This window comes from Neodiprion lecontei, chromosome 4 (assembly GCF_021901455.1).
Source record: "Neodiprion lecontei isolate iyNeoLeco1 chromosome 4, iyNeoLeco1.1, whole genome shotgun sequence".
Taxonomy (NCBI): Eukaryota; Metazoa; Arthropoda; class Insecta; order Hymenoptera; family Diprionidae; genus Neodiprion; species Neodiprion lecontei.
The window spans coordinates 26,730,341-26,758,160 of NC_060263.1; the positions used below are offsets into that span (position 1 = coordinate 26,730,341).

The 27,820-nt window shown below is 36.1% G+C and overlaps 3 protein-coding genes across 11 annotated transcripts; 2 read left to right on the forward strand and 1 right to left on the reverse strand.

Moving 5' to 3' along the window:
• Window positions 1-72: 72 nt before the first annotated feature.
• On the forward strand, window positions 73-4,675 carry LOC107220496 (GRIP and coiled-coil domain-containing protein 2). 2 transcript variants are annotated; one of them, XM_015659111.2, is made up of 11 exons: window positions 73-320; window positions 547-627; window positions 800-952; window positions 1,110-1,526; window positions 1,713-2,087; window positions 2,156-2,391; window positions 2,693-2,906; window positions 3,058-3,258; window positions 3,392-3,730; window positions 4,035-4,143; window positions 4,534-4,675. In XM_015659111.2, exons 1-11 carry the CDS (start codon window positions 285-287, stop codon window positions 4,587-4,589), a joined length of 2,217 nt encoding a protein of 738 aa, XP_015514597.1. In that variant the 5' UTR covers window positions 73-284; the 3' UTR covers window positions 4,590-4,675. The 2 variants fall into 2 exon arrangements, with proteins under 2 accessions (XP_015514597.1, XP_046592917.1); XM_046736961.1 differs by having other exon boundaries at window positions 98-119.
• A 705-nt stretch (window positions 4,676-5,380) lies between these two features.
• Window positions 5,381-15,142, forward strand: LOC107220492 (tubulin beta chain). Its single transcript, XM_015659104.2, has 8 exons — window positions 5,381-5,572; window positions 12,818-12,926; window positions 13,061-13,186; window positions 13,380-13,609; window positions 13,779-13,946; window positions 14,112-14,297; window positions 14,382-14,783; window positions 14,900-15,142. The coding sequence occupies exons 1-8, from the start codon at window positions 5,516-5,518 to the stop codon at window positions 14,963-14,965; spliced, it is 1,344 nt and encodes a 447-aa protein (XP_015514590.1). The 5' UTR covers window positions 5,381-5,515; the 3' UTR covers window positions 14,966-15,142.
• A 318-nt stretch (window positions 15,143-15,460) lies between these two features.
• Window positions 15,461-27,423, reverse strand: LOC107220487 (mucin-5AC). Of its 8 annotated transcripts, none has more exons than XM_046736947.1 (16): window positions 27,050-27,423; window positions 26,397-26,441; window positions 26,146-26,295; window positions 25,670-25,771; window positions 25,149-25,273; window positions 24,889-25,072; window positions 24,676-24,779; window positions 23,735-23,851; window positions 23,553-23,668; window positions 23,325-23,370; window positions 23,037-23,216; window positions 22,095-22,401; window positions 20,404-21,978; window positions 18,595-18,755; window positions 17,987-18,137; window positions 15,461-17,896 (listed from the first exon to the last, which is right to left on the reverse strand). In XM_046736947.1, exons 3-16 carry the CDS (start codon window positions 26,284-26,286, stop codon window positions 16,334-16,336), a joined length of 4,872 nt encoding a protein of 1,623 aa, XP_046592903.1. In that variant the 5' UTR covers window positions 26,287-26,295; window positions 26,397-26,441; window positions 27,050-27,423; the 3' UTR covers window positions 15,461-16,333. The 8 variants fall into 8 exon arrangements, with proteins under 8 accessions (XP_046592903.1, XP_046592901.1, XP_046592906.1 ...); XM_046736945.1 differs by having other exon boundaries at window positions 26,408-26,444; XM_046736950.1 differs by having other exon boundaries at window positions 26,403-26,444.
• Between the last annotated feature and the right edge of the window lie 397 nt (window positions 27,424-27,820).

A 27,820-nucleotide genomic window follows, 5' to 3' on the forward strand; every position in this document is an offset into this window, starting at 1 on the left:
TCTCCTGACCATTTACTATCTCGATTATCGACATCGGCTGACTTCGATACCAAATATCGATGCATTCACACTTCTTTTTGCAAGGAGATCAGCTGATAGTAACCCGTGGCTTTTAAACAGTATGTACGAATTGTAGAATTTTGTTATTATATCTATGACTAAACGTCAGACGCGAGTTTAAATTTGGTTAGACCACCCAAGAATGAGTATAAGTCGTATAACACTCGGACTCTGACCTGAAGGTATCGTTTGGGGCACTAGATCAAGTTAAAGCAGATTTGAGAATGGAAAATGAAACCCCTAAGGCTGAAAGTAGTGAGGTAATCATCCTTTGTGCGATTGATTATGTACACTTCAATTATTAAGTACGCCAAACGTGGCACTAGCTGCAATCTCAGACCAACAGTCATAGTAACGCAACATTGTGTACTTTTATGCATTTTGATGCCAACAGTAAAGAAAACAGTTCATTCGCATCAAATATGATTCACTAGAAACTGGTGTTTAATCAGTGACGAATCTCACCTATTGGATTGTCTGTTGTAGGCGTCAAAGTCGACGTCAGTTGCTAGCGAGACTCCTACAAAGCCTGAGGAAAAAGAGTCCCTCGAAGAACGGTATAACAAGGTATAATATCTGGTGTAATACTGCAGTCTTGTGCTTTCGTGATATATGCTTTTATTTTCCCACAAACAGTTTATGTACCTTTGCAAATTTTTTATTTCACTTGCAGAATGAAGAAAATATGTTTTTTTCAGCCATGTTAAGGTTTTATAAACTTTATAATTACATATTTCAGTTTCGAATTTATGCCGTCAAGTTAAGACACAAGGTCTCTGATCTCACTGAACAGCTTCAAAAATCCGAAGCTGAGAAGAATAAAATTATATCAGACAAAGAAGAACTTCAAAATCGAATTATTCAAATTTCAGATAATGCCAAGAAATTACAGGTAATTATTAGTAAATAAGGCAACTGAAACACATAATTTTCCTAGACTTGTTCATTGAAAGAAAAAGTAATCACTGCTGATAAACTACTTCAAACCTAACCTTATGGGCTAAAATTGATTTTATCACGTCACTATTGTTCTGTACACTATTCATCAGACAATTCAGTCTGAGTACGACAAGGTACAGGACAACTTGGAACAGGTGAAAGATGAGAACAAGAAGCTGTCGAAGAATCTGGAGAGTTTGTGCATGGATAACTCGTCCTTGAAAGAGACTTTATATGAAAAAAAAGACACAATCACTCGTTTGACTACTGAAGTTGATCGTTTCACCAAGGAGCAGTCTAGACTCGAAACTCTTGTCAAACAATGTCAAGATACAATAAAAGAGTTGAAGGACGAGAGAAAAGCGGAAATAATGATCAGAGAACAGAAAGATAAAGAATATGAAGAAATGAAAATTAGCCTGAACTTGGAAAAAGAAGCTCACAAAACAACTAAGGCTAAACTTGAGGCTACAAAGCAAGAATGTAATACCAAAAGTGTCCTTTCCTTAGAACTGCACAATTATGAGGTAAGAAAAGTAATCCGAAATTGATCTTACTAGTAAAATTTATTATATTTGCAAATAGGGTAATTTTTTCTGTTGTCACCTATCAATATTGCCACAAAAGCAAAACGTCTTTTAAAAATTTATTAGGGTAGAACAATTTCAATTCAAATTCAAGAGACGAGCTATATTTTCTGTACATATTTGTAGAAAAGTGTCGAAGACTTGAAAACAAAGCTTGAAGATGAATCTTCTAAGCGAAACAACGTGCAAAAAACAGTGGACAAACATTTGGAAACAATTTCAAACTTGGAAAGGCAAATATCAGAGCTGAAAGACACTTGCCTCGCAAAAGCTAATCAGATTACTGTCTTGGGTGAAAAAAACGAAGCTATTAAGCAGGAAATGTGTGAAATCAAACGGAAAGCGGAAGATGAAAAAAAGATAATGGATAAATTGAATAACGAACTGAAAATATTGTCTCAAGAAAAACACGAACTATCTACGAAGATAAATAATCTAACGTCTGAACTAGACATCGCTATAAATGATGCGAAGAATCAAAAGAGACAATTCGATGGACAGGTAGTGTAGAAATATCTATTCACACAACTTTTGAACCAATCAACATGATCAATTTTGTACATTAACAGATCAAAACCTTGGAATCTGAAGTAACAAGGCTGAATGCTGTTATTGTAAGGGGGCACCAGGAGCTAGAGGCATTGCATGAAGAGTTCACAGGGTATAAGTTACGGGCACAAAGTGTACTCAGAACAAAGCAAAGTCAGGGTAAGGATGGCGGAAGAAGCATAGTAGAAGTTGAAGAGGAACTTGAACATGCTCGGACACACGCTGCCCTACTTCGTGATAAACTGGATTCCTATACGTTAGTAATTACTGAATTTACTTATTTTATTTATGAATATTATGGGTATAGATCATTCAGTAAAGAAGAAACGTGTATAAACAAACTGTGGCTGACGTTAGTTTTTCAAAACATGAATATGATGATATTCATGAATTACGTTTTTTATTAATTTTACATATTACATTTATTTTAAATTATTTTATTTATTCAATACAAACGGAGAAGACCCCCAATACCTCCCCATCTACATATAACCATTAGGTGTTGAGGAAACTATGTACTGCAGGTAAAAAGATATGTGAGGGTTATTTTGTTATAGATTACAGATCGAGAATCTCCGAAGAGAAATTGCTGTTGTGGAAGAGGAACGAAATCATGCGATACAAAATGAACAAGAATGCAATCAAAAAATATCAATGTTGCGTCAAGAACTTTCATCGGTAACAGAACAGTTGCGTTCCAGTGCTAATAAAATTCAGCAAATGGAACGCCAGCACAAAGAAGAAATAGACTCAATACAAACTACGCACAAGGTAATGCTATAATGCAATTTCTACAGGCATATACAAATTTTATTGAAGTCTGTACAAAATTTCGGAGCCTATCATCTTGAGTTATTATTGAAATACACTACGGTTTCTGGATTTATGAACCTGCCCAAACTCAATGTAATTTCATTTTCAGCATGAAACATTTGAGTTGGAAGAGAAGTACCGTCAAGAGTTTCAGAATATGCAGATGGAAAAACAGAAAATAATCCTTGAGGGATTAAACGACACTAAAATTAATAAAAATTATTCCGATAAATCTGTAGAACATTATTCGGAGCTCGAGCATGATTCTAGATCGTCAGGAATAGCACTTCTGGAAAGAGAAGAAGGAGAGGTACTTGCATTAGTTTTGCTTATTCGACACTGATATAGCTACTTCTGAGAAATCAATTGACAAACACAATTTACTCATTATGAATACTACACGACTGTAAAAGTCATTCCTCAACTACTTTCTCTTCATTCAGGGATCTGAAAGTGTAGATTCATCCTCCTCACTAGTAGTCAACACAGAAAAGCATCGCAAGCACCCTCTGATGTCACTCGATGAGTTACTCAATTCCCCAGACGATTATCACACGACTGTAATGCCACCGATGTCTCTAACCGTAGACCGCCAGACTTACGAAGTGTGTGAACGACGTGTTAAGCATTTAACAGTACTGCTAGCTGATGCAGAGAGAGATATTGCTAAGCTGACACAGCTTAACCAGCTTCTCAAAGAAGATATTCGCACACAACAGCGTAGCATAGAGAGAGAAAAACATGGAAATAACTTTGAATACCTGAAAAATATCGTTTTTAAGGTAATAACCAGATAAACTTGGCTTTTTTCAAATTTAAACAGTTTATTGTAAAATTATTCACTTATTTTCGCATACAAAATCAGTCATGATGTACTGTTTGCTTGTACAAAGATGGTGTAATTGTAGGATATTTCTCTTGAATTACAACAATTTCTACCATACGACTATCACCTTCAATGTTACAGTTCATACCTATGAGTGCCTATTTCATTTACATGTCCGTACTCTCATTAAAAGATTACAAAATTTTTTGAATGAAGTTCCTTGAAACCTGTCTTCTTAACATCTATTCAATATATTTCAGTTTATCACACTGAAGAATGGAGATGAGCGCAGTCATCTTATACCTGTACTTAATACTATACTTAAACTAAGCCCTGAGGAAACTCAAAAGCTCAATGCTGTTGCAGGAGGTTAGTGATCTTTTAATGTCTTTGTAGTATTAGACGAGTTTGATCAAACTTTATTTAAAACTGTATTAGATAGTTACTACTTTCTGCTGGTTTGAAATTAAATCGCTGTGACCAAGACATTTGATTGAGAAATTATAAGGTTGAAATTTTTATCCGAAATGTAGCCTTAACTAAAAACTGAGCCATATGCCCTTGTAAATTTAGTCAAAATTGCGAGGGCCATCTACTTTTTTATGCATATTTTACGACAGATCTTAATTTATTCAATTTTAAAAATCAATGAAAAAATGTGAACGATAATCATGTCTGGTAACCAGAAAATAACACGGAAAAGCATGTTGCGCTTAAGTACACACACTGAATAGTAATTTACAACATTGGTTGTTGCAGTATCTGGACGAAACTGGATTCCAGGGATTCCAATACCAGGCTGGAATCACTACTAGGTTAATTAAACTTTCTATTACCAGTATTGAAATGCCTGTAATTATGCCATTTGTATGTATATAAAATTTATAACTTAACTAGATCACACAACTGTATTTATTATACCACAATTTAGTTATAATCTACTTGAATATCTATATGTAAACTGTGAAAAATGTGGTAAAGTGCTGAAATATTTTTGCAGTTCTTATATGTAAGTAAACCTTCAATGATTTAATTTACAAAAAAGATGCAACAAAAAAGAACATTTTCACTCACACCCTTCGCTCAGTTATCGTGATACATATTAACTATCAACATCTATAAACAAGTAGAAAAAACTTTTATCCACCTAGTACACACCGGGGTTATCAGTTTTTTTGGTACTTTTCGAGGAATGTTTTATACATCCAAGCACACTAGAAACCCATATGCTACATTTTTTTATGCATTGAGTTCAAGTCCTGGATTAAGGGTTTTAAATAAAGCAATGAGTCGACTTGGTTGTTTTTTTTCTTCCAATCATGCTATTTCATACCTACGTACTTTGGTTTCCCTGCATTTATAAATTATGTTTTCAACCGATTTCCGAAGTAATTTGATAACTATATCGAACGTATCGTTGACCGAAGATTGTTTTCAGTCGACGAATGGTTGAACGATATCCTGAATATTGCAAGATTTGAATAGGACCTCCATACACCGCCGCGCACCCTCGCGAGGCCTCGGGTTTGTTCGGATTCCGTCGGGTGATGGTCGGAATTTAAGCTTCAAACCCTGGATCGCGGTCGTGGCATCTCGGGAGGTTTGGCGGCATTAAACCGAACCAGTCAGCACCTCATTCTTCAGTCTTTCGAGCGCCTTCGCCGTTGCAACTCGCGAACGAGACACGTAGTAGAGTAACAGGATCAAATATCCACATTATAATCAGCAATACAAAACGACCATGAGGGAAATCGTCCATCTTCAAGCCGGCCAGTGCGGTAACCAGATAGGCTCAAAGGTGAGTGACTGTTTAATATTGAAAATTTCCAAGCTGAAACTGGTCGCAGCATCACATCTCACAGGATTTGAGATCGCTTTTTGGCGTCGTGCTTGTATCCGTTATTATTACCAAAAAAAAAAGCCGGTAGACGTATGAACCGCGAGGAATCCTACCGGTCTACCTGCCTCGAGTCTCCAATTTTCGCCAATGTGTGACAACGTGGATGTTTTTATGATCCCGGTTGATCTTTTTTATCTCACGGTTGCTATGCCAGTTGAATTAACCGGCCCAGTCATTTATATGCGGGACCAAATTCGATCTGCTAGTTGAAAATATGCAACAATACCTTAAAATAGTAAATAATACACACGAGAATTATACCACGCATGTTTAATCGTCACCTATTATTCGATTCTACTGCAATTTCATGCTGAGCATGCATTATTCGATTTCGCGTTTTGTTTGGCGGGGTGTTTTCACGCGTATTTTGTCTTGTCACACAAAGGTCGAGCCGGTAAATTGGTCCCATAATTATATGTAGCGCTGTAAATCACATCGTGACGCACAAACTGTATCTTCCAAATTTCTCACAATCAACCTGCTCGCGGTATTCTAATCAAGATATTCCAAGAATTACATTCACGCATGCCGCGAAATAAAATCATTGCACTCGCCCATGTGCTACGCAATGGCCGCCACCACAAGGTTGCCATTAATCTCTATAAGAACAATCATCACCGTTCTTATTCCGGTTTCTACGCTGCGGCTTGATGTATGAAAAAAAAAAATATAAGAAAGCAAATAGGTATAAGAACGTGGCCTAGGAATCGATGGCGTCGAACGCCGAATGTTTTCATTCTTCCATTTTGCCTCAATTCACATGTGGGATAAGTTCTGTACTTTGCCAACGCGAGAATTCAAACATTATCTCCCAGCGGGCAATCGCTGAGTAAGCATCGGACACAATAGAGAAATAAATATGTATTGTGCTTGCCTCAACAGGTTCGTATTGTACCCCAATCGAGTGTAAACTCGTGAGAAAATATTAACCATTATTATTACTGAAACCTTGCATCAGAAAGCATATCTACGGTGGATGTCCATACATGATACATACGTACACAGCGAGTTTACTCATTCATCGCGCAAACAATTTGTAATACTGAATGCATAAATGAGTGTATCCTGACAATAGTTTGATATATAGCTACGCAGCAGGCTAAAATTAACCAACGATGAGTTTATTATTCACGCCCAAGTTTTCATCGCGATTCTATTTTTATATCCTGCTGCAAAGGCGATTTAATATATTCAGTACATGCAGAAATATTGTTTTTGACGAATTTCAACCAAATTTACACAGTTCAGAGAAATTACCATTGGAAATTTGATATTTAATTCAAATTGATTGAAGGTGAAGAATTTAAATGTCTGGGTTTAGTGAATAAACGGAACAAGCTGCTGACGTCGTGGCGTGGTTCTCTGCTCATAAAATTTGATCATTGTTATTATTAGTTTTACAGCACACGTGTTTGAAACTTTTTCACAGACTCGGGGTTTCGTGAAAGAACGAAACCCGAAACACAAGTTCTTCGCAACGCCCCCGCGGTTCAATTTTCCTTTCTTCCGTTTTCTTCCCGGCTAGTTTTAACCTCGAGAAAAGAGAGAGAGTGTGTGGAATGGTCGCTTGAAATAAACGCGATTCGGCGGTCTATTAATACGAGAGTGCAAAGGCTTCTTCTCTCCGCGTGTCTTCGCTTTTCCGTATCATTTCTCTCGCGCCATGACTGCAGCTGTGGCAGGCATGCATAGACGTCTATAGCTGCCTCGACTAGCCGCCTATTAATTCTTCTCTAAATTTTAATATCACTAGAACAAATTTGCCACCGTCATTCTACCACATTTCATAAGTTATTTACTTCCGGTTTCATACGCGGGCGCCGCATGTAGTTGTAGGTGAATTATATTTTACTTCCTGTTTAAAATTACACCGTACGCAACGATATGTTATATCTAAAAGCGAGACAACAGCGACGGCTACCGGTTCGGAATTATACTCGCGTGGAGTTATTCAATTCGAAACTTGTTTGCCGCCATCGTGCACGGCTTCTAATTCTCAACGGTTATCGCCACGATGCAACGATGCGCGGTTTGAAAGAGGGGCAGATACCACAATCCGAACTCCAAAACACTGTCATATGAAGATAATTCACATGTCTTAAATGAAGTTCAATCAATAGATCCGAAATGATTAGATATCGCGTATCTGATTGTAGACCCAAAATAAATCACTGAAATATATTACATGTACAGCTAATAATTATGCTCGAATTTGTGTCGTTCTCTAACAAGTATCTATACATTGATCTCTACTTATGGATGTATATATTGATCGATTATGAATCAGTGACGTTGCAGAATTTACTGAGTATTCGTACCATTATACATTTGCCTCGTCATATTACTCACGTTCTCTGCAATGGGGTGGTGTGCAATTCCGTGGAAGCGACTTGCACGGATACCTTTAGAATAATCTAGAAGGTGAATATTTTTAGTTGTGTATCATTCGTATCCTGATGTAAAAAAATTATTTTTTTCACCTACTCTTTATTAGCTTCTGCGTTAACAATACGAGAAATATATCAATCTATTAATAAACCAAAATTCCAACATATATTTACGAGTTCTAGCAAAAAATCTGCATACATTGCGATTGGTTGTAAATCCGGGGGCACTTGTCGTGATGGCTGCATCAAAGCATTGTGGACGTAAATAAAAGTACACAACCATTTGTAAAGCGACGAACGACTTGATTCCCTGACCTTACCCCTGATGCATAGTTTAAATGCTTGAGCCAGTAATAGTCGTCACTTCGTCCGGCAGTATCTACCGTACCTATCGAAATTTACTTATTTATGTCGTGAAAATCGTCGAATAATAAGCTAAAACAATTTTCGCACATCCCAGACAAGGATCGATGGATACGCCTGCACCTCCAGTATACCTATAACGTATAACGCAGTATACGTATATACTCGTATTCCCGTAATCTGAAACCTTACCAAGAAAAAAAGATGGATTTAGGTTCAGCAGGATTCACGAGCTGCTAAATCCTGCCAGGTGTCCCCGTATCCTTGATATTCGATCCAATCGCGTAATTTATACATATCGTAAATAACCGCAACTTAATTTTTTACATTCGTTATATTATGCGTAGTTTATTTATTTGATCGCACGTTTTCAATTTTCGAACGAAATAACGTTACTTTTGTGTGTCGAGAGATTTTTTTTACATACAGTATACGAACTGTGACAAATTCTATCCCATTTATACCTCATGTATACATGGAAAGTTTGTCGGTTGAAATATATATGCGTTTCTCTCCGAAAAATCATTCGCGCATGATGTATAAAGATCCCGGATCTATAAATAACTATTCATACACGAGTCCGTCTGGTAGCAATTCGTGTGCGACGGTGATCGGAAATATAATCATCAAATGTCTCGAGATCTGAGAAGATCTCTAGAAATTCACATTAACGGAGCTTAAAATTACGAATAAATTGAATCTGCATATCGCAGGTAAATACGTATACCGTATAAACGAAATGCTTTCTACAGTGAATATACTTGACCCGCTCTAATTTATGAGATCGTCAATGCGCGCTGCACTCGAGTGTTGGAAATCCGCCCGGTAAATCCGGTCTATCCTAAACCTGTAAGCATTCTATCAATAAATAAACTTATAATAAAAGTTATAAAGGGATAATAAACGAGGCAATATTTTATTTTTCTATGAAAACGAGCGATGTAATAATATTCAAACAAAAAACGACGAAAAAGCAGTGGCTCATCTTCGAGGCAGGCTAGCGGCAAACCAGCGATACCAATCAACATCAAAGAGAACATCTTCACCTTTTTCTGTAATTTGAATTCTTCGAAATTTACCACTTGTATGACCAATTACGTGAATTCATAAGAATATTAACGTAGTGCTATGGATACATTCAAGAATCAAATCAAAATTACAAGTCGGTGATTTTCATTAATATGAATTTAAATAAATTTCACAGATTTTCCTTAGTTTTGTTACAATGAAAACCGAGTATTAAAAACTCTGTTTTCTTGCACGTAATATATGAAAGTGTATGATCTGTTTGCAATTCGTGACGCTTTACTTTTGGCTTTGCTTTCCGTTTCTCGTCCGATTAACATACTGGTGTAAAGGGCTTATTATGCTAGAGTAACCCACAAGGGGATGCAACAAGGCTTACGTTGAATGCCATGCGATTCCTTGGAGGTCCGCTGACAAGTTCGAGAAAACGGACCGGTTGCCCTTGCAGTCGATGTACGCGTTGCTGCTGGACCTTATGGGTCAGCAACCCGTGAACCAGTCGAAGCTGACTGCCGGTGCACAACATTCTCTTGGCTTTGCAAACCAAGTTGAGAAATTCACGCGTCCCGTAATGTAGGTGCCTCGATGAAACTACGCGAAATAAGAATACTGTAAAGACCAAAAAGTTTCCAGATTTTAAATCGCTGACTGACGTCTCGACCGCAAAAGACGCTCAGATATTACGGGTTTTTTCGGTGTATTTCGTTTTGTTTCGCTGGAGAATTTATGGTCACTTCGAAACGATGTCATTCGATCACTGATCTGTAAGACGATTCGATGGATTCTTATATAATGGTACGAATTATAAACTTATTCCTGAAAGTGCGCAATTTTTTCCAATATCATTTACGGTTTTACTTCGAAACCTTAGAAAGCTAATATTATTATTGTATATTGTCCCTAATATTTCGACGTTGAAACTTGAAATTATTGTATAATCGAGCGAGTTCATCGACCGTTGTACCTAGATTTATTTTAAGAGCTGGCTAGCTTGTATTCGGCCGAGATTTGCAACTCGCACGTAGCTGTTTGAACCAATGCAATTATTATTCTAACCATTAGGTAAAGTAGGTAAAACGCATGCTCGCTTTCCCCTATGATTGTATTAAACTGCAACAATAAAATACACCTCGATTCTGGTACTTATACGTAACTTACAAGGACATATGTTTTACCCGTAAACCCAAATCTGATACTAATTGTAAGTAAATTGTATATGCGTACATATCAAACATCGCGTATGTGTAGAGAGAGCCGTGGTGAAAGTCAATACGATTGCCTAACCGCAGGCGGATTATGGACATGTTTAACTAGAAAAAATTTAATTTATGCGCAGAATTAGTCGAGGTGCCTCTTTTTCCTTACATGTTTATAACGGCCATGTAATCGTTCCAACTTAATTCGATCTGCAACAGATGCAGTGGCATCGTGATACATCCGATTGGTCTTTTTTTTCGTGTAAGATGATTCACTGTTGCTACAACGGCTGGCAATGATTGTAATCAGAAAAAAGCGTATCAATGGTATGTGCGCACACACAACCACGATATATGTATACGTGTTTTAACGCCCTGATAACTCTTATCGCTCAACCGCGTCCCCTGCCAATGTATGTAATAATATAATGAAACGGCACCATAAATATCAACGTTATACGTATATGTATTTATTATGCATCGTTGTACAAAAGTAGCTCTATAATTATAAAGTTTTTGCAACAGCATTCACCACCTTTCATTGAAAGTGGACTACGTTGCATAAGAAATTGCTACCAAGTTGAGAATTGAAGAGGTCAAAATTTAAGGCCAGTTAGGACCTTATTCCTTATATGAGTACAAAACATGTTACGTGAAAAAGACACAACTAACTTCGTGACTGCCAATTGTGCCTTCGGCCATAACGAATTGCTGAACCAGTATTGTGCCAATTCAAGTTGATACCATTGTGTAACTTGTATGGTTTGAAAATTATTACTATAGTTATTATTGAAGTAAGTCGTGTTGTTTTTTGATGTTATTTCTTGCTATTGATATAAAATGTTGGGCAACATATTATTTGTAATTAGCTCAAAAAAACACGGCGCCTAGGTAAAGCGTTATATTAATCTCAATATACAACCGCTATGTAAAGCTTTGCCGCAATTTCCGTTTCAGACTTTGTCTTCACTAATCGTAAGACTTTTTATCGTCGCTATAGGTTCTTATGTATCGTTTAACCAGCATCTGGGTACTGCAGCTCACATTTCAATTCGCTATTATCCTGCATTAAATATTACACAGGGTGTATATTGATATTATGTAATGTAAAGATAAGTATAAACCGCCAAGGGAACTCCTCGGTCTCATCTTATTTCACTAATGATCGAAATCAATTAATCAAGCTGGTATAGGTGACACCTACACTTGAGTGCGCTAATTGATTGATTAACCAGCTTACTGAACAATTACATGCATCGTTTACACGAACGATGTATACTGGGCATGCAGAAATCTCAGCTCCAAATTCACGTGAATTGAATGACGTATTCCCTTTAAGTCTTCGAATTTAATTTTAATTAGCAAAATCTATAAAATGGCCAATTAGCAAGAATTTTGCAATAGGAAAACTTGTTTGTTTAATGAAACATCGTAGAATCGTTGAACTTCTTCTGAGATGCGATTTTTTCACTGTTGCTACAGTACGAAATAAAGATGGAATCTTGCGTCAACGGTTAACAGAGCGGATGCAGGCTTGTTGAGCTAATGCCACAATCATACTTATATCTTTACACGTATATATATAGCTCGCAATTCTTTCGGAGGATGACAAATTGGAATAAAATATTCGTCATCCAGCGAACAGTTTTACTGATTACCTCGCAAATAATATTGCATACTAATTCAATACATATGCGGTCGTTAATTAAGTAATACGTTTTAACTAGAATCGAAATTTGTTACTACACTGAAATCTTATTCCCGCCCTGACGAATTTTCCTTCATTTCATCTGGAACATCTGAATTATTTTAGACTAGCCGTCATCGGTCGTTGAGTGATAAAATTGATTCAATTAATACGAAACCATCTGTATTCAAGTACTATACAATTTAATAATTAGTCATAGTTGTGTTTTCATTACGCGTAAGAAGACATTGTTCGACACACGGGATCGCGTATCGCTTTTAAAATTGCACAGTATAACTTTGAAGAAACTGAACTATATTTATTGTTATATTTTACTGTTTTATATGTTAAATAAAATTTGGATTTCAGTGTATGAAATACAGGATTATTATACGTTCAATTCATATAAATCATAAATACAGTCAATTGTTTGTAAAGTTTTTATTAACGAAAATTGTATTAAACTGACGGCTCTCTGTTACAGTTCTGGGAAATAATCTCTGATGAGCATGGCATTGACCCAACTGGAAATTACGTTGGAACCAACGACCTTCAACTGGAGCGTATTAATGTTTACTACAATGAAGCAAGCAGTAAGGAGAAGATTGTTAATAGGATGACCATAACCATGTGATTTACTTAAAGCTTCACAGTCTAAGAATCGAACCTCATAGAAGTACGTACCAGCAACACATTATTTAACAATGTTCAACGTGTTTCTCTTTAGGTCACAAGTTTGTCCCGCGTGCCATACTTGTCGACTTGGAACCCGGTACCATGGACTCTATCCGAAGTGGTCCTATTGGTCAAATTTTTAGACCTGATAATTTTGTTTTTGGACAAAGCGGAGCCGGTGAGTACACTGTCAATTCTTATGCCTTGGCATGTCTATCTAAAAAATCATTGATCATGTTTCTGTCCAATCAGTTAAATCTTCATTCAACAGAGTGCAAGGAACGATAATCACAGTTTTTGACATGTACTCTACAAAAATGATGTGTCAGTAATAATATACCGTTGTTCATGAATAAATTGAATTATTTTAGGGAACAATTGGGCGAAGGGTCACTACACAGAAGGTGCAGAGTTGGTAGACGCTGTTTTGGATGTAGTCAGAAAAGAGTCAGAGGGCTGTGACTGTCTTCAGGGATTCCAGCTGACCCACTCACTTGGAGGTGGAACCGGCTCTGGTATGGGAACATTACTCATTTCCAAAATCAGAGAAGAGTACCCAGACCGTATTATGAACTCCTTCAGTGTCGTACCATCTCCAAAGGTAAAATGCAGTTTCTAATAAGAAATATCATATCTATTAAGAAGGAAGTGATTTAAAACCGCGATCGCAATTATTTCAATGTGCGGAACTTTATAAAATAATTTGTTAATTATTTTCTACTACAATCTAAAGTGTCAACATGAAGCTCGTTATTGGTTTTTTTCTCTAGGTATCAGATACAGTAGTGGAACCCTACAACGCTACTTTATCAGTTCACCAACTTGTAGAAAATACAGACGAAACATTCTGCATCGACAACGAAGCCTTGTATGATATTTGCTTCCGTACTCTAAAGCTCACATCCCCCACTTATGGAGATCTGAACCACCTTGTCTCCGTATGTATCCGTTTCTTCTTATTACATTTGTGCCCACGTCAAAAATAATTGAATATCCTGATTTCAAATACTATTACGTCACTTTCAACTAAAATATCAATGTCATTCAAGGATAGCAGATCAAAATATTTCAACTTTTTTGAATATTTTTTCTCATAATTGCAGGTCACCATGTCTGGTGTCACGACGTGTTTAAGGTTCCCAGGTCAACTGAATGCTGACTTGCGCAAACTCGCTGTTAACATGGTACCTTTCCCACGTCTACACTTCTTTATGCCTGGATTTGCACCGCTCACAGCACGTGGTAGCCAACAATATCGAGCTTTGTCTGTGCCAGAGCTCACGCAACAAGTAAGAATATAATTTTTCCTGGAATAATATAAATATTTCGTAAACTTTGATGATCTACAAATTATTATGCAATTACTTTTACAGATGTTCGATGCGAAAAATATGATGGCAGCGTGCGATCCTCGTCATGGACGGTATTTGACAGTAGCCGCGATATTCAGAGGACAGATGTCTATGAAAGAAGTCGACGAGCAAATGCTAAATATACAAAATAAGAATTCGAGTTACTTTGTAGAATGGATCCCAAATAATGTGAAGGTTGCCGTATGCGACATCGCTCCTAAGGGACTCAAGATGTCATCTACTTTTATCGGCAATTCCACTGCCATTCAAGAAATCTTCAAGCGTATAAGCGAACAATTCACCGCTATGTTTAGGCGCAAAGCTTTCCTTCATTGGTATACTGGTGAGGGTATGGATGAAATGGAGTTCACAGAAGCAGAGAGCAACATGAACGATCTTGTCTCAGAATATCAACAATATCAAGTAGGAAATCTGTCATATGTCAAATGTTTTAATAATAACTTAAATAATTGCCACCTTTTTTTGAGTTAACTGTATTCATGGAATGCAACTAATTGAACATTTAATTATGATTATAGGAAGCGACCGCAGATGACGAAGAGGCATTCGAAGATGAGGAAATTCTTGACGAAGAGGCTGCCTAATACAGAAGTTCTGAAAAACTTAACTATTGTCACATTATTCTGTCTTGTATGTAGGATTATCTTATTTTTGTTACAAATTTAAAAGATCAAATTTTTTTCCATTCACTACAATTTATTGTATATAATTTATTTTAAGACAAGAATATCAGTAAATAAAGCCCAAGTATTGATTTTTAATTCGGTAAAAAATATCTAGTTCAGACGTCATAACTGAAATATATTCCTAACCATTTTTCACCCCACGATTCAACTACGGAATTTGAAGTCCGGTCATCAGTGTGGTTAATTAGTTCACTATCTTCTGTGAATAAATTGTGATCAAACACCCAGAATCTTGCTTTTGATAAATCATTTATTAAAAATACTGTATACTTACCTCAATATCACAAATTATTTCATGTTCTAGTTAGTATTACTAAGCTTAGTAATACAAATTATAGGAAAAGTACAAATAAGATATTGGATCTATTTCAGGAAATATAATTCACTGAGAAATCGTATCGAGTGATTATTGAAACACCTTATTAGAAAATTTTTACAAGCGCTGCCAAGATTATCTGCATTGCGTATGTAAATGTACATCTGCGAATCAATTATCATTCAATGAGTGTTGTAGCCTTGTAGAGCCAAATAGGTTTTAAATATTGATGAACACCGTGTGAATATAAAAAAAAAATGTATATCACCGATATTGGTTTTATTCCAGGCATTATTTATTAGAGCAAAAATTGAAAATATGCGCAGTTTACATTGCACTAGCTATTTCCTGGTAAAGTTAAAATTTGTCTCCTATTCGATGACGAAAATTACGTATAATTATAACAAAACAACTCGTATAGACATTTTTTTCAAAACATTCGAAAAGTCCTACTCTAACTGTTGATCTGAATAAAATTCAGTAAAAAAATATACATGTGTGCAGCTGATTATAGCTGTGATCCGTTGTACAACTACAATTGCATACATCTGTTTTACGCACCTTTCATTATGAACTATAAAGTATATAGAAAATCCCAATTTATTGTTTTCTTTTCGTATTATAACTGTAGTCAATCCAACGGTAAATTTCACGTATATAGCAATTTGGTAAACTAAGGTTCATCCATACGAAGGAAGGACGTATTTATTATTATATGAAATAAACGTCTGTCTCCGCTAATATTATTACGCATACGATTTTGATAGCATTGTCAAATATTTGCGAATACTAATAATATTCCACACAGTATTATTTGTTATTTCTCGAAATTATGTATTTTCTCGTCTCAAACTTAACACCGGTTTCCTACTTAATTCAGTGAAAATTCATTAAAAAATGCTAACTGTTGCCACTAAATTAACTTTCAACTATTTTAAATCAGTTGAGAGTTACGTTGAAAATTTTCTTGTAGTATTTAAAGTATCGACGTTTTCATCAGTTGGACTTGTTTGTATTATGGAAACTTGTGAACATTTCTCAGGGTCTGAACTACGAAAAGTTTGGGACCTCGCAGAAGTTTTGACAATTTCTGAGAATCGTTCATCTTGACGTTCAGTTTTTGAGTAATTTTTACATTTCTTAAACAATTGTGGCTGACCAACGATCAAATTTTGAATTTTTTCCAGATCAATTTTAACTTTGATGCCAAGCCTGGACCTACACATGTCACCTCCGTACTTGTGCACATTTTCATCTTTACGTTGAGTAATTGGATTTGTACAGATATTAAAATTTTGTTTTTTCATAGAGATGCCTAGACCAACATCATTGATTAACTGATAATTCGTATCAAGAGCTTCAACGTGATGTTTATCCAAGTTCGGATAATCAAAATATTTATTAGATTCTACAAGTTTAGAGTTGACTGTGAATTTATTACTCCAGTCTTTTACGTACGAATCGACGACATTGTTACAATCATTAATCCGCGACTTTTGTAAACTTGCATCTGAATTATCAATGTTATGATAAACGTGCGAACTACTGTTTATAACCTTAAAACTATTGTAACCAATAACAGGTAGCTTCAACTCTGAAGAATCAATACTACTTTCAACTAAGCACATTGAACCTCTGTTTAATCCATTACACCAGCTGTTTGCATTCAAAATATCATTGGGTCTACAACAGAAATCAAAGTTTGATGCACCTTCTATCTCACTCCTATCTTCGAACCTTTTTATTAAACTTTGATCATTGCTTTCACCGAAGCATTTTCGGCGTTCGTGAAAAATTACATTGTCCTCCTTTTCACACAAACTTTTTGGCTTGCCGCGAGTGCGATTAAAATTTCGTTTATTACCATTCAAACACGCACTCACTGATAAACCAGTTTTTTGAATGTAACTGCTGTTCATATCATCTGATAATGATATTTGCTTTTCATTGCCATCAGATACGTTGCTTTGGATACTGTATTGTCCCTTAGCATCACAAGTCGCAATGGATTTGCTGCTTTTGATGGTACCTTCTTCTATAACTGAGGTTTCGTCACTTTCAAATACACATTTAAGAGCTACTGGATCATACATGTTTCCTAATGATTGACATTTCTTGGATACACTTATAATGGAACACTTCTCAGCATCCAGGGGATTTGATGATGATGATGATGATGATGATGATGATGATGATGATGATGATGATGACGATGACGGTGGTAGTGGTGGTGGTGGGGATGGTGGTGGTGATGGTGGGGATGGTGGTGGTGGTGGTGGTGGTGGTGGTGGTGGTGGTGGTGGTGGTGCTGGTGGTGATGATGATGATGATGATGGTGGTGGTGGTGGTGGTGGTGGTGGTGATGGTGGTGGTGGTGAATAGTTAGGTTGTGTAGAAGATAGAAGCAGACCTTGCTTCTCTAGCAGGCTCATTGGATCTGGTACATTTCTTGCTTTTAAGGGATTACCAGCAGTTGTACTAAGATTTACTGTGAAGGTATCATTGACGACCATCTGTACAAAAAAAGTGCATCATGCCATCAGCTTTGTTAGTTTGGTAGATTGTGTTCAAATAAGAAGGCTGATATGGGATAGAATTCATACCTGAACAATATCTTCATCCAGAACACGAAATTTGAAATTTTGCAAAGGCACCTTTCGAGGTATCACTCGAGGTTTATTACAACATTTTCTCGTGGTTGATGAACTGCAGGGGCGTTGCATAGTTGTTGGAAGGGTTGAAGCACAAGTGGAACTGAAAACAATAAGTCACTCAATCAATTTTTCAAGGCAGAATAAATAATATTTAATGATTTTAGCAATTATATGAAAGTCACAATGTCAATAATTATACATCACTATCCGTTGACACTCTGAATATTAATACATGTATGAAGCAAAAACTAGTTATGAATTTATTTGAACGACAAATGTCCTCTGACTAAAGAGTACTAATAGGATCAATTTTATTTTATACTCACCAAATCAAAGAATGCCGTATCGCATAGCGTGAAAAACAATAATTACTATTCAAATAATTTGAAATAAACTTTAGTAAAATAGTAAATTTGAAGTATTATGAAGTCATGATGAAATTATTGAATTATTGAATTATTTGTCTCGGATTAAACAAATTGCCATCAATAATAAACTTTACTGCTAAAAGTCGTTAGATGGGATTGATACAACTCTGTTTTATAGGAAACACTTACATGCTGGAATTATGATTGACTCTTTCTGCTGAATCTGATATTGCACTGGGCTTTTGCTTAAAGGCGATTGCTTCTGGTTTTGTATGGTCTGCGGTCCTCGAGCTCGAATAAAGAGCAAATCCGGCCTCAGCAGCAGGACTGGAGCCTGCATCCCCGTCACACTGTTAGAATCGCAAGAGATACACTGGAGAGGAGGTACGGGGATAATTTGCATACACACATTCCCCGCACCTAGTATCTCACCAGACACGTTCTTGATTTGCTGACTTTTGACTCATGATAGTAAGAATAACTTTTTACAACTTCGCAATAATACTGAAGAGCCACACTTTTGTAGGCCAATTGGATGTATTTTTATTCTAAATTTCCAAAGCTTCTGTAAAACTCGAGTGACATTATGGATGTCTTAGACTTGGTTACTATGGTCCAGAAAAAACAACCATAACACACACGAAAAAGAACTTTATATTTATGTCAACGTTCGGGTGACTTCAAATTGTAATGACATACTCTGCGTTAATATTTGTAGCAAATTCTCCTTAGTTTGTTCTTCAAATGTTCATAAGTACTAACAAATGTTTCACTATAAATACACTTATACATATGTTAATGACCTGATGGCAGCCAATTCACTTTCAACACAAGTATTAATTCTTAGTTTACAGATTTGAACTGAGTACATGAATCAATTCTAATCAAAACACATATCATTGGTGTCTGTTTACTGAAGATTTCATGGCGTTTTTATGGTTTTGAAGTCATTAAATTCCACTTAGCCATGCTAAGTTAGGTCAATTTGGACCGCCCCTGTGAGTTAACTCTATTTCAACCCAATCTATCGACGTCTTCTTTCGAATGGAACATTTATAAATAAACATACTGAATCGAGAAATATCTGCAGAAATAATCCAGTGAGAGTGTCGCCGTTTTTGTAAGAAGAAAAAACTGAACAAATAAGCAGTTCTTATTTACTCAAAAAATTAAAACAAGGCATTATTATTGCTTGTTATTGGAGGCAAATAAATTTAAATTCAGTTCTAGTTCAAAACCGTAACATATAAGCATTTGAGAGAAAAACTATGAGGCATGCTTTCTAGTTTTGATGATGCTACATTCACACTATCCGAACAGCAAAAGAAAACTTTGATACCATTTAAGTCTACATCATGGTGGAGGATAATAAAGTGATACCACTGCTGGACTTGCTTGTATACTGAATTATGAACCTGACTCGATGTATGATCATTCATGAAAAGAAACTTTTGTGTCATATGTGCATGGAAATGAGATGGTATTGCATGAAAATTACCTAAGAATTTGGTATTTGTGTAATGTAATGTGTTTTTACAAAGCTTTTGTCATGAGCAATATTGAAAGATTTATCATTGAACTCCAGTACTTCAATTACGAAATCCGAAGCTTGTCATTATACTTAGACTACTTACACATAGATCGAACCATAGGATTTACATATAATTTTTGGACGCATTTATAATTACTGCAGCTTTATTATGTTTACTACGTTTATTTGCGCAAGAGAAGGTCTCACTATCCGGATGTGATGTCGATTACTTAGGAGAGAAGGTTGTACCTAATTTTTTAACGGTACACTGGCTGTACCACCGACTATTATTCCTTCATTTGACTGAGAATTTCATGTTTTCATTTACTGCAATAATGAAATAAACTAACAGTTAGTTACCAGCTACTACCGCGTATTGACAAGGCCACAATGCATGTTATTATCCTCCGCCATGATTCACTTACACACATCTAAAAACAATTACACTTATAATAAAAATTACTTACACCGCTAGTCACCAGACTTCCATTTCCCAGCTGCGTTACTGGATTGCATATTTTCATCATGGTATTCGCAATTGACTGATTTTCATTACTGTTGGTAAGACCCTCAGAGTTATTTCTTGGTAGACTATTGTAACATGTGCGATCAGGTGTAGACGGATTAGTTTGTTCATTGAACATAATTGGATTTTGTTGTGTTTGAACTTGCCTAATCTTTTCATGGGATTGATGAACTGTGTGTGGCTTTGGAGCAACGATATCCTCCGAATTAGGAAGGTGTGCAAAAAGTTGCGGGTTGATTGAAGTAGATGGCCTTTCTGGCGAATTTTGTAACTCATTTACTGGAGATTTAAAATTGTGGCATGTAGTGTTTTGAATACTGTCACTACATTCTGTAATATTGCTGACAGAGTGTTGTACAACTAACTCAGGTTGGGTGGAATTGCTGACTTTCATTACTTCGGATGTAGACATAGAATTTAGTTGTATTCGAATTGGAGTATTCACATTATTTGGTATAATGATATGGTTGATATTTACGTGACTCTGATTTTGTACCGAACTGCTACCAACAGTTCCAGAATTGTAATTGCAAAATCCATTTTTTTGTTCTAGATCCACCCTTCTGATCAATCTAATACAACTTTTGTTAGCTTGTGTTCCATTCATATTCACTTGCAACGCTGTTGTACTTTGTTGGGAACTGTAACTACTAGTTGACTGACTCATTGGTATTGAGGTTGCAGTTACTGGAACTGCACGACTTATGTCATTCGAATTAATATTCCAAGAAATGTTTCTCGTCTGGGGTTTGGGTGTAGAATCGTTAGAATCATCAATCCGAACTTTTTTACATGATATTTCCGGATCTTCTGTGATAGGTAGGATAGATGCAGGGCTATCCATTGTGTATTCGTCACTTTTCCGTTTTAAATTAGACCCACTAACTGAAGAGGTATTAAGTTGGATGAATTTCAACTGTGGTTTTGGAATTTCCATCATTTGATTTTGCACTACTTGCAACTGCTGGTTACCACTCAGTAATGGAATATCACCTTGAACACTTCCTGCAAAAGTGACAGAAGAGTCAGGGGTAATATTTTCCACGTTCACAGTTGTAGATGGGTTTTCATAATATTCGGGCCGTAATGAGGTAACATTTGTGATTTTAAGATTGAGCACAGGATTTTTCTGCAAAACTTTATCGTCTACTAGCAAATCTGCCTCTTCTTTGCTTCCATTTGAATTGTTTCTGACGATACTAGTAGTATTCATACTATCGATCGGAGGTTTCATTACATTTGCTCTATTAATATTTGGTATTGTTGTCGCAGTAGAAGTTGTATTAGTAGTATTTGAGACACTCGATAGATGTAGTGTAATTAAACCGTTCACCCTAGGATTTACTTTGGGTGGACTATTTAATACTTCCGAAGGTTCTGAACGCCTCATTTTGGTAACCTTAGAATTCTTTTTGATCTTTTGAATATTAGTTGTTACTTCACTCAAATTGCGAGACTCAATTTGGATTCGTTTCGTAGTCACCGAACTATTGTGTTTAGGTGTTATATCAATTATCTGCAAAAGAAGGGTAAAAATCACTTTTCTGATTAAAGTTCACAATAATTGTGTATAAAATTTGTGGCAACTTTCATATGAACTACAGTACTACAGTATAAAAGTGTATATCATACCTCCACCTCGTCGTCACTATCAATTACAATAACATCAGCAGTATGAAAATTGGCATTTTCTGGTTTTACATTGATTGCTTTTGACGAGTCGCTGGTTCTTTGAGAGTTAACATCATTTAATTTACTGGATTCATGATCAGTCAATTCCAAGACTTCTTTAGAGGGACACGTTTTTGAGTGTAATGTGTCACTGTTAGATTTTGTGTCAGGAATCGTAATAGTACCAGTGTCCGATGCACAAGATAAGGAAATATCATGTTTCAAAGGCAAGAATGTTGTGGAAGTAGCTGCTGTCATCAACTGCAAGCTATAACATATTTGGCCGTTGTAAATATGAGTTCAGTTAAATCAAAAAAATCGAAGTTTTTTCCACTTTTCGTCAGTTTGATGAAAATATCAGTTTTGGATACAAAATCAATTCTGCAAATTTTGAAATATCTTTAGGCTATATGACCCCCAGAAACCAAAAAAACGGGGTTTTAGCAAAATGTCATTTTGTCGTACGATCCGGCAGCTGGACTCGATTATCTCTGAAAGCGTTAACGATGGATCAGATTTATGTAGTATATAAATTCAGTTGCTACATAAAACGGAAATTTGAAATTTTTTCCCTATTACGACTGACCCTTACTTATTTTTTGATAGAGAAATTTTAGCAACCAAGTCAGAAAATGTCTCAGAGAAAGGTATTTACCATCTAATTTTAGTCTGCACTCGTCAAATATATTAGAATTGGTCATTGGACGAATTAACTGGTGCATTATTCAATGATTCTAGATGGAACTTAGATTTAGCGAGGTTTAATATTTGTCTACTGTGCAGAGAAACTGTTCAGAAAAAAATAATACAGACTCGTTTCAGGATCCTATTACATACATGGGAATTCAAACTCTGTTTGAGAATATATCAAAATTAGTAACAGTTACAACTTCAAGGACAGACCTTCTCATGTTTCGTGATGCTTGTTGCAATTTGAACGATTTAGGTCCAGGACGTAATCTCCAAGTTGGTGGTGTGGGTGATGGTGAGTTGTCATGTTTTGATATTGGTGGAGGCGTCATATTACCACCAACAGAAATTTCACTGTCACTGCTACTCTGATTCGAATAATGATGTATTGTTCTGCAACATAATTGTTAATTAAATTAACTTTTAACTGTTTTCAACAGTGATTATCACTGACGCACAATCTTGATTTCACGGAATTATATTGCTGTATTAGTAACTCACTTTTTGGGTTCATTTCCACCAGGAGGTGTAGGATCATCAGATTTTTCTGTAAATCAAAAACGACATGACAACAAACAGATAATGAGATACAAAAACCAAATAATGGCGCTCTTTAAATTGAGGATATAAATTCCATACACTGAATACTGGATATAATATTGTTACATTAATCTTCGCGTTGAAACAATATTCCCACAAATTCTGTGTCACATATATTTATATACGTACTTAACATCCCAGTACATTCTGTACATTCCCAAACAGAACTGCCCCATTTTAATTGTCCGCATGACTTGTGAACTCCTTGGGATCCACACAATCTGCACAAAACAAGCTCCCATTTCCTGTTGGGAATTCGTTCAATTTAAATTACTGTAATTAAGTGTAAGACTTATGACTAGTTCACTTACGCATTGACACTGGTATGACTTCTTCCTTTTGGACACAGACATTCGGCAGCGTCACACTGATTATGCCTGTGCAGTAATTCTTGAAAAGCATTTGGCACAAGCTCCCATGAAGCATCTCTGGATAAATACAAGAATATGATTTCTGTTATCCAAGAAATGGCAAGTTTGATTTTTTGTTACAGTAATTATTTAAAATAAACTTACTTTCTCAAGTGCATTGAGAAAGTAAAGAGATTCGTTTTCGTAAATTTACAAGTTTTAATAAATATTGCTGAATCACCATTTTGGTAACCCTAATATGACGTTTTAATGGTTGGGTTTTATTTGAGTGTTTAATCATGTGCATTTATTTGTTTATTTTTTTTTCAGTTATGTCAATGAGAATCCCTTTTCCACGTGAGTACATCGCATTTACAGACACTAGGGCCGTCATTATTTAGAGGCTAAACAAATTTTTATTGAGCTACTCCTAAATTTTAAAATTTCTTACATTTGAAATTTGTATAGGTTATCCCATACCAATGTAATATTATATTTTTTATTTTTATTGACACTTCTTTTTAAATGCTGCAACATCCGATATTTAAAGAAAATTAAAAAAAAAAATATTAGTATGGCATAAGCCATACAAATTTTAAAATTGAGAGAGTGGATAATGTTTACCCATATAGCAACATTCTCGTACACTAATTACTGAAAGTTAGAAAAATTTTGGCCAAAATTTAGTCTTGCGATGAACCATAAACTGCGAAGACCACGGAACCTCATGTAATTTAAATGCAAAAATTCATCTCCTGTGGTAACCAGTTGCACATTGAAATAAAAAACGAAAATAGTAACAGGATTCGATTTTACTTATTTAGATCTAATTTGGGGGGCAGTTCAATAAAATTCCGTTTAGATCCCAATAAACGACCCCACTGATAGATATCCATACTCACTGATTTGGGATGAAAATTCCATGCTCGAGCATAGCCTTTTGAAATTCTGATTTATTATTGCACAGAGGACATTTGAAGAAGTAGCCAGCACTCAATGCCAGGCGCTATAACAGTGAAAAACTTATGTTAGAAATATTACGACTGCAAAGGGTTCCATAAATGCTTTTTTTCATTGAGCAAACACATGTTTTGTGTATGTTTTGTGGTACGTACTTGAACACATTTCCGATGAAACCATGCATTTTTCCGGCAACATGGAGCCCATAATGTTCGTATAGGATTCTGGGGATTTACCTCCTCGTAACAAATGTAACAAGTTACATCACCTGCTGCCGCAGCTTCTTCTATTATGAATTCATCTATTTTTTGTTTTATTCTGTGTCGTATACAATATGACCTGCGAAATGCACATGATGAAAAATAACATTTAAGAAATTATTTTAGTATATGTTACAACTATATTATTATTTTACCTAAATTCACCAAAGAACTGATGAAGTGAACCTGCCTGCAGTCCACATGGTAAGTGAAATACCTGTTTACACCTGGAGTTACAACACCCTAAAGTTGCTCCATTTCGCTTACAGTATGAACAAGACTGCAATCACACATGATCAACATAAGCGCTCTGCTAATGGTTAGAATTCACTACAAGAATTAAAAGATTGGGATAAAAAGCTCTTTTCTTGGCCCAAGAATGGGTTCCTTTATTTTAGGAAAAACAGATATGATTTTTGAAATCTGAAATTCTAACATATTTATTACTCGCAATACTGGGTTGAGAAAAATTACTGAACATGAAGCAATTATAACTCCCATGAAAAATCTCGATTTTGAAGCTTATGAAGTTGAATAAGAAGAACAACATTTTAATTTCAAGCTGCTATGAGCTCTTTGAGGTGTGAAAATGATTTAATTCATTGCGATTTCGTTTAAATGAGACCTCGAACGATTAAAACTGCAAGTTTCCTTGTGGATGAATACTTCTACTTACAAGCCTTTTTCCTCGGCGTAATTCTTTTTGTATGTCTGAGGTTAAAAAACCCAAGATTCCTTCATTATCATTGCCATTTTGTTCCATGTTGGATGACAAAAGCTGTAAGAAAATATAGATCAAGTCAACATATCGCAAGATTAGGTGAGTTCACCAATCATAAGTATGAAATATTGAGAAATATATAATAACGCAATACTAGTGTAATTTCACTAATAAATAATTGAATAGTAATGACATATCAATCATCGGACTTTGTTCGCTTTACAATTTACCAATGATTTAACATGTTTTACGAGTTTTAACTTTATTTGTTATAGGAATCGTACATTAATTTATGATTAACTTCGGTGCAGACACAGGATGTTCAATATTATTGCCTAGAAAAAAAACTTTTAATCCGAATGTTAAATATGCCATACATATCGCAAATCAATGACTGTAAGTTTATCTGACATAATTGACCGCATATTTACCAGACAATAGTAGTGCGTAACAATGCCATCATGGTTCCAAAGTTTTCCATATTCAACTTCGTCGTCTTCAGAAAATCCACAGAAGCAGCAGGTCAGAGTACCTGGAGCTTCGGGCGGGCGTTTTGACCGTCGCCGCGACATTTTCACCAGCTGTGGAAGAGTGAAATAGAAAATTGTGCTTTGAACGGTGCACTCAGCATCACGTTTAGTTAACATGATAAAATATATTTAAAAATGTTTGTTACACTCACTAATACCTTACATAGTGCATATTCTTTTCTTGGATGCTGCCAACACTACTTTAAAATCATGAAATGTCAATATTCGACAGCCATTCAGTTATTCCTACATTTGGTGGTGTTCAGTTTGTACAAATGACAGATACAAGCAAGGATTTTTAAATTTTCGCGAAGAATTAGAGTAAACCTGGATAGTGGTACATTCACCCACGTACATGAATACCCACTGAGATATGAAGATTTTAGCCGGAACGTGAAAAACTGACCAAAGTTATTCCATATGAACTTAAGATCAAGGAGTAAGCGTATTTTGATCAAGAAAATAGAATGTTTTGTCAACACTTGTTTGCAGGTGCGGATTGATTTTCACGACTTTCACGTACGTATGTACTGATCAGTACGAGGCGCCCGTTCATTTACGCCACCTCGGACAACCGCTTTGATACGCTGAAAAACCTAACCTCTACCTTGGAACAAATATGTGGAGAATACTAACTGTGACTTGTGATCAAGCAAGAATATTTTACTGCAAATAAAGGCAGAAAAAATATGAACCTGCGTATAATGCTCTTCGAGTAATTGGCTCGATCAAATTAGGCGCAATGCTAAAAGATACATGATTTCGTGATAAGGGCGGGAAATTGTAAACACAATTGTTATACTACCAAGTTCAAATTGAAGCTTAATCCCCCCCCCGCCTTTGGCGAAGGTTGGGTCCGTTACGAATAAAGTTAGATGGAATTATTGTAGAGAATTATGGTTACATAATTAAGTGATGTACTGACTAGCCGATCGTAAGTGACAATGATTATTATATTATGGAGACTACGCAAGGAGCACGAACTCGCGTGGGTGAATTGAAAAAACTTGTCACAATAATCGTTCACATTAGGTTTATTTTTTGTAGCACTAGCGTCACTAGTGTTTCATTTGTGCCGAAGTGTCATTCGTTGCATGGATTTTGAAGATAGTCAACGTCGCATGTTACGGCAATCCTTCAAACATTTGATCGCGTTGCGCGTAGCTTACGTGGTGTTTTCACCCGGCCATTGAAACCACGGATAGAGCTACCAGAGAGAAACATGAAATAGAACGTGAGCTACGGCGTAAGCGGCTGTTGAAAGAATTTGAATCGGTTCTCTAACCGACAGAAGATAATAATTTATCTGCCCTCTGTGTCGCGCTACCCATGGGATGGGGGCACGGAGAGGGGAAGAACAGCTAGGCAGGCGCGTGCGGCTACCCCTACTCCATGAGAAGAGCGACAGAGAGGGAGGGAGAATTATTATCTTCCGTCCTTCAGAGATCTTATTTAAATCTTTTCTGCGCTTGATGCGGCATCAGTCGTTCCCGAGGAATCGGAGCGTAATTACGCTTAGTATCGTTCAGACCGCGTTCACGTTGTGTCGCGTTGTTCGATCAGTGTATTTCCACCA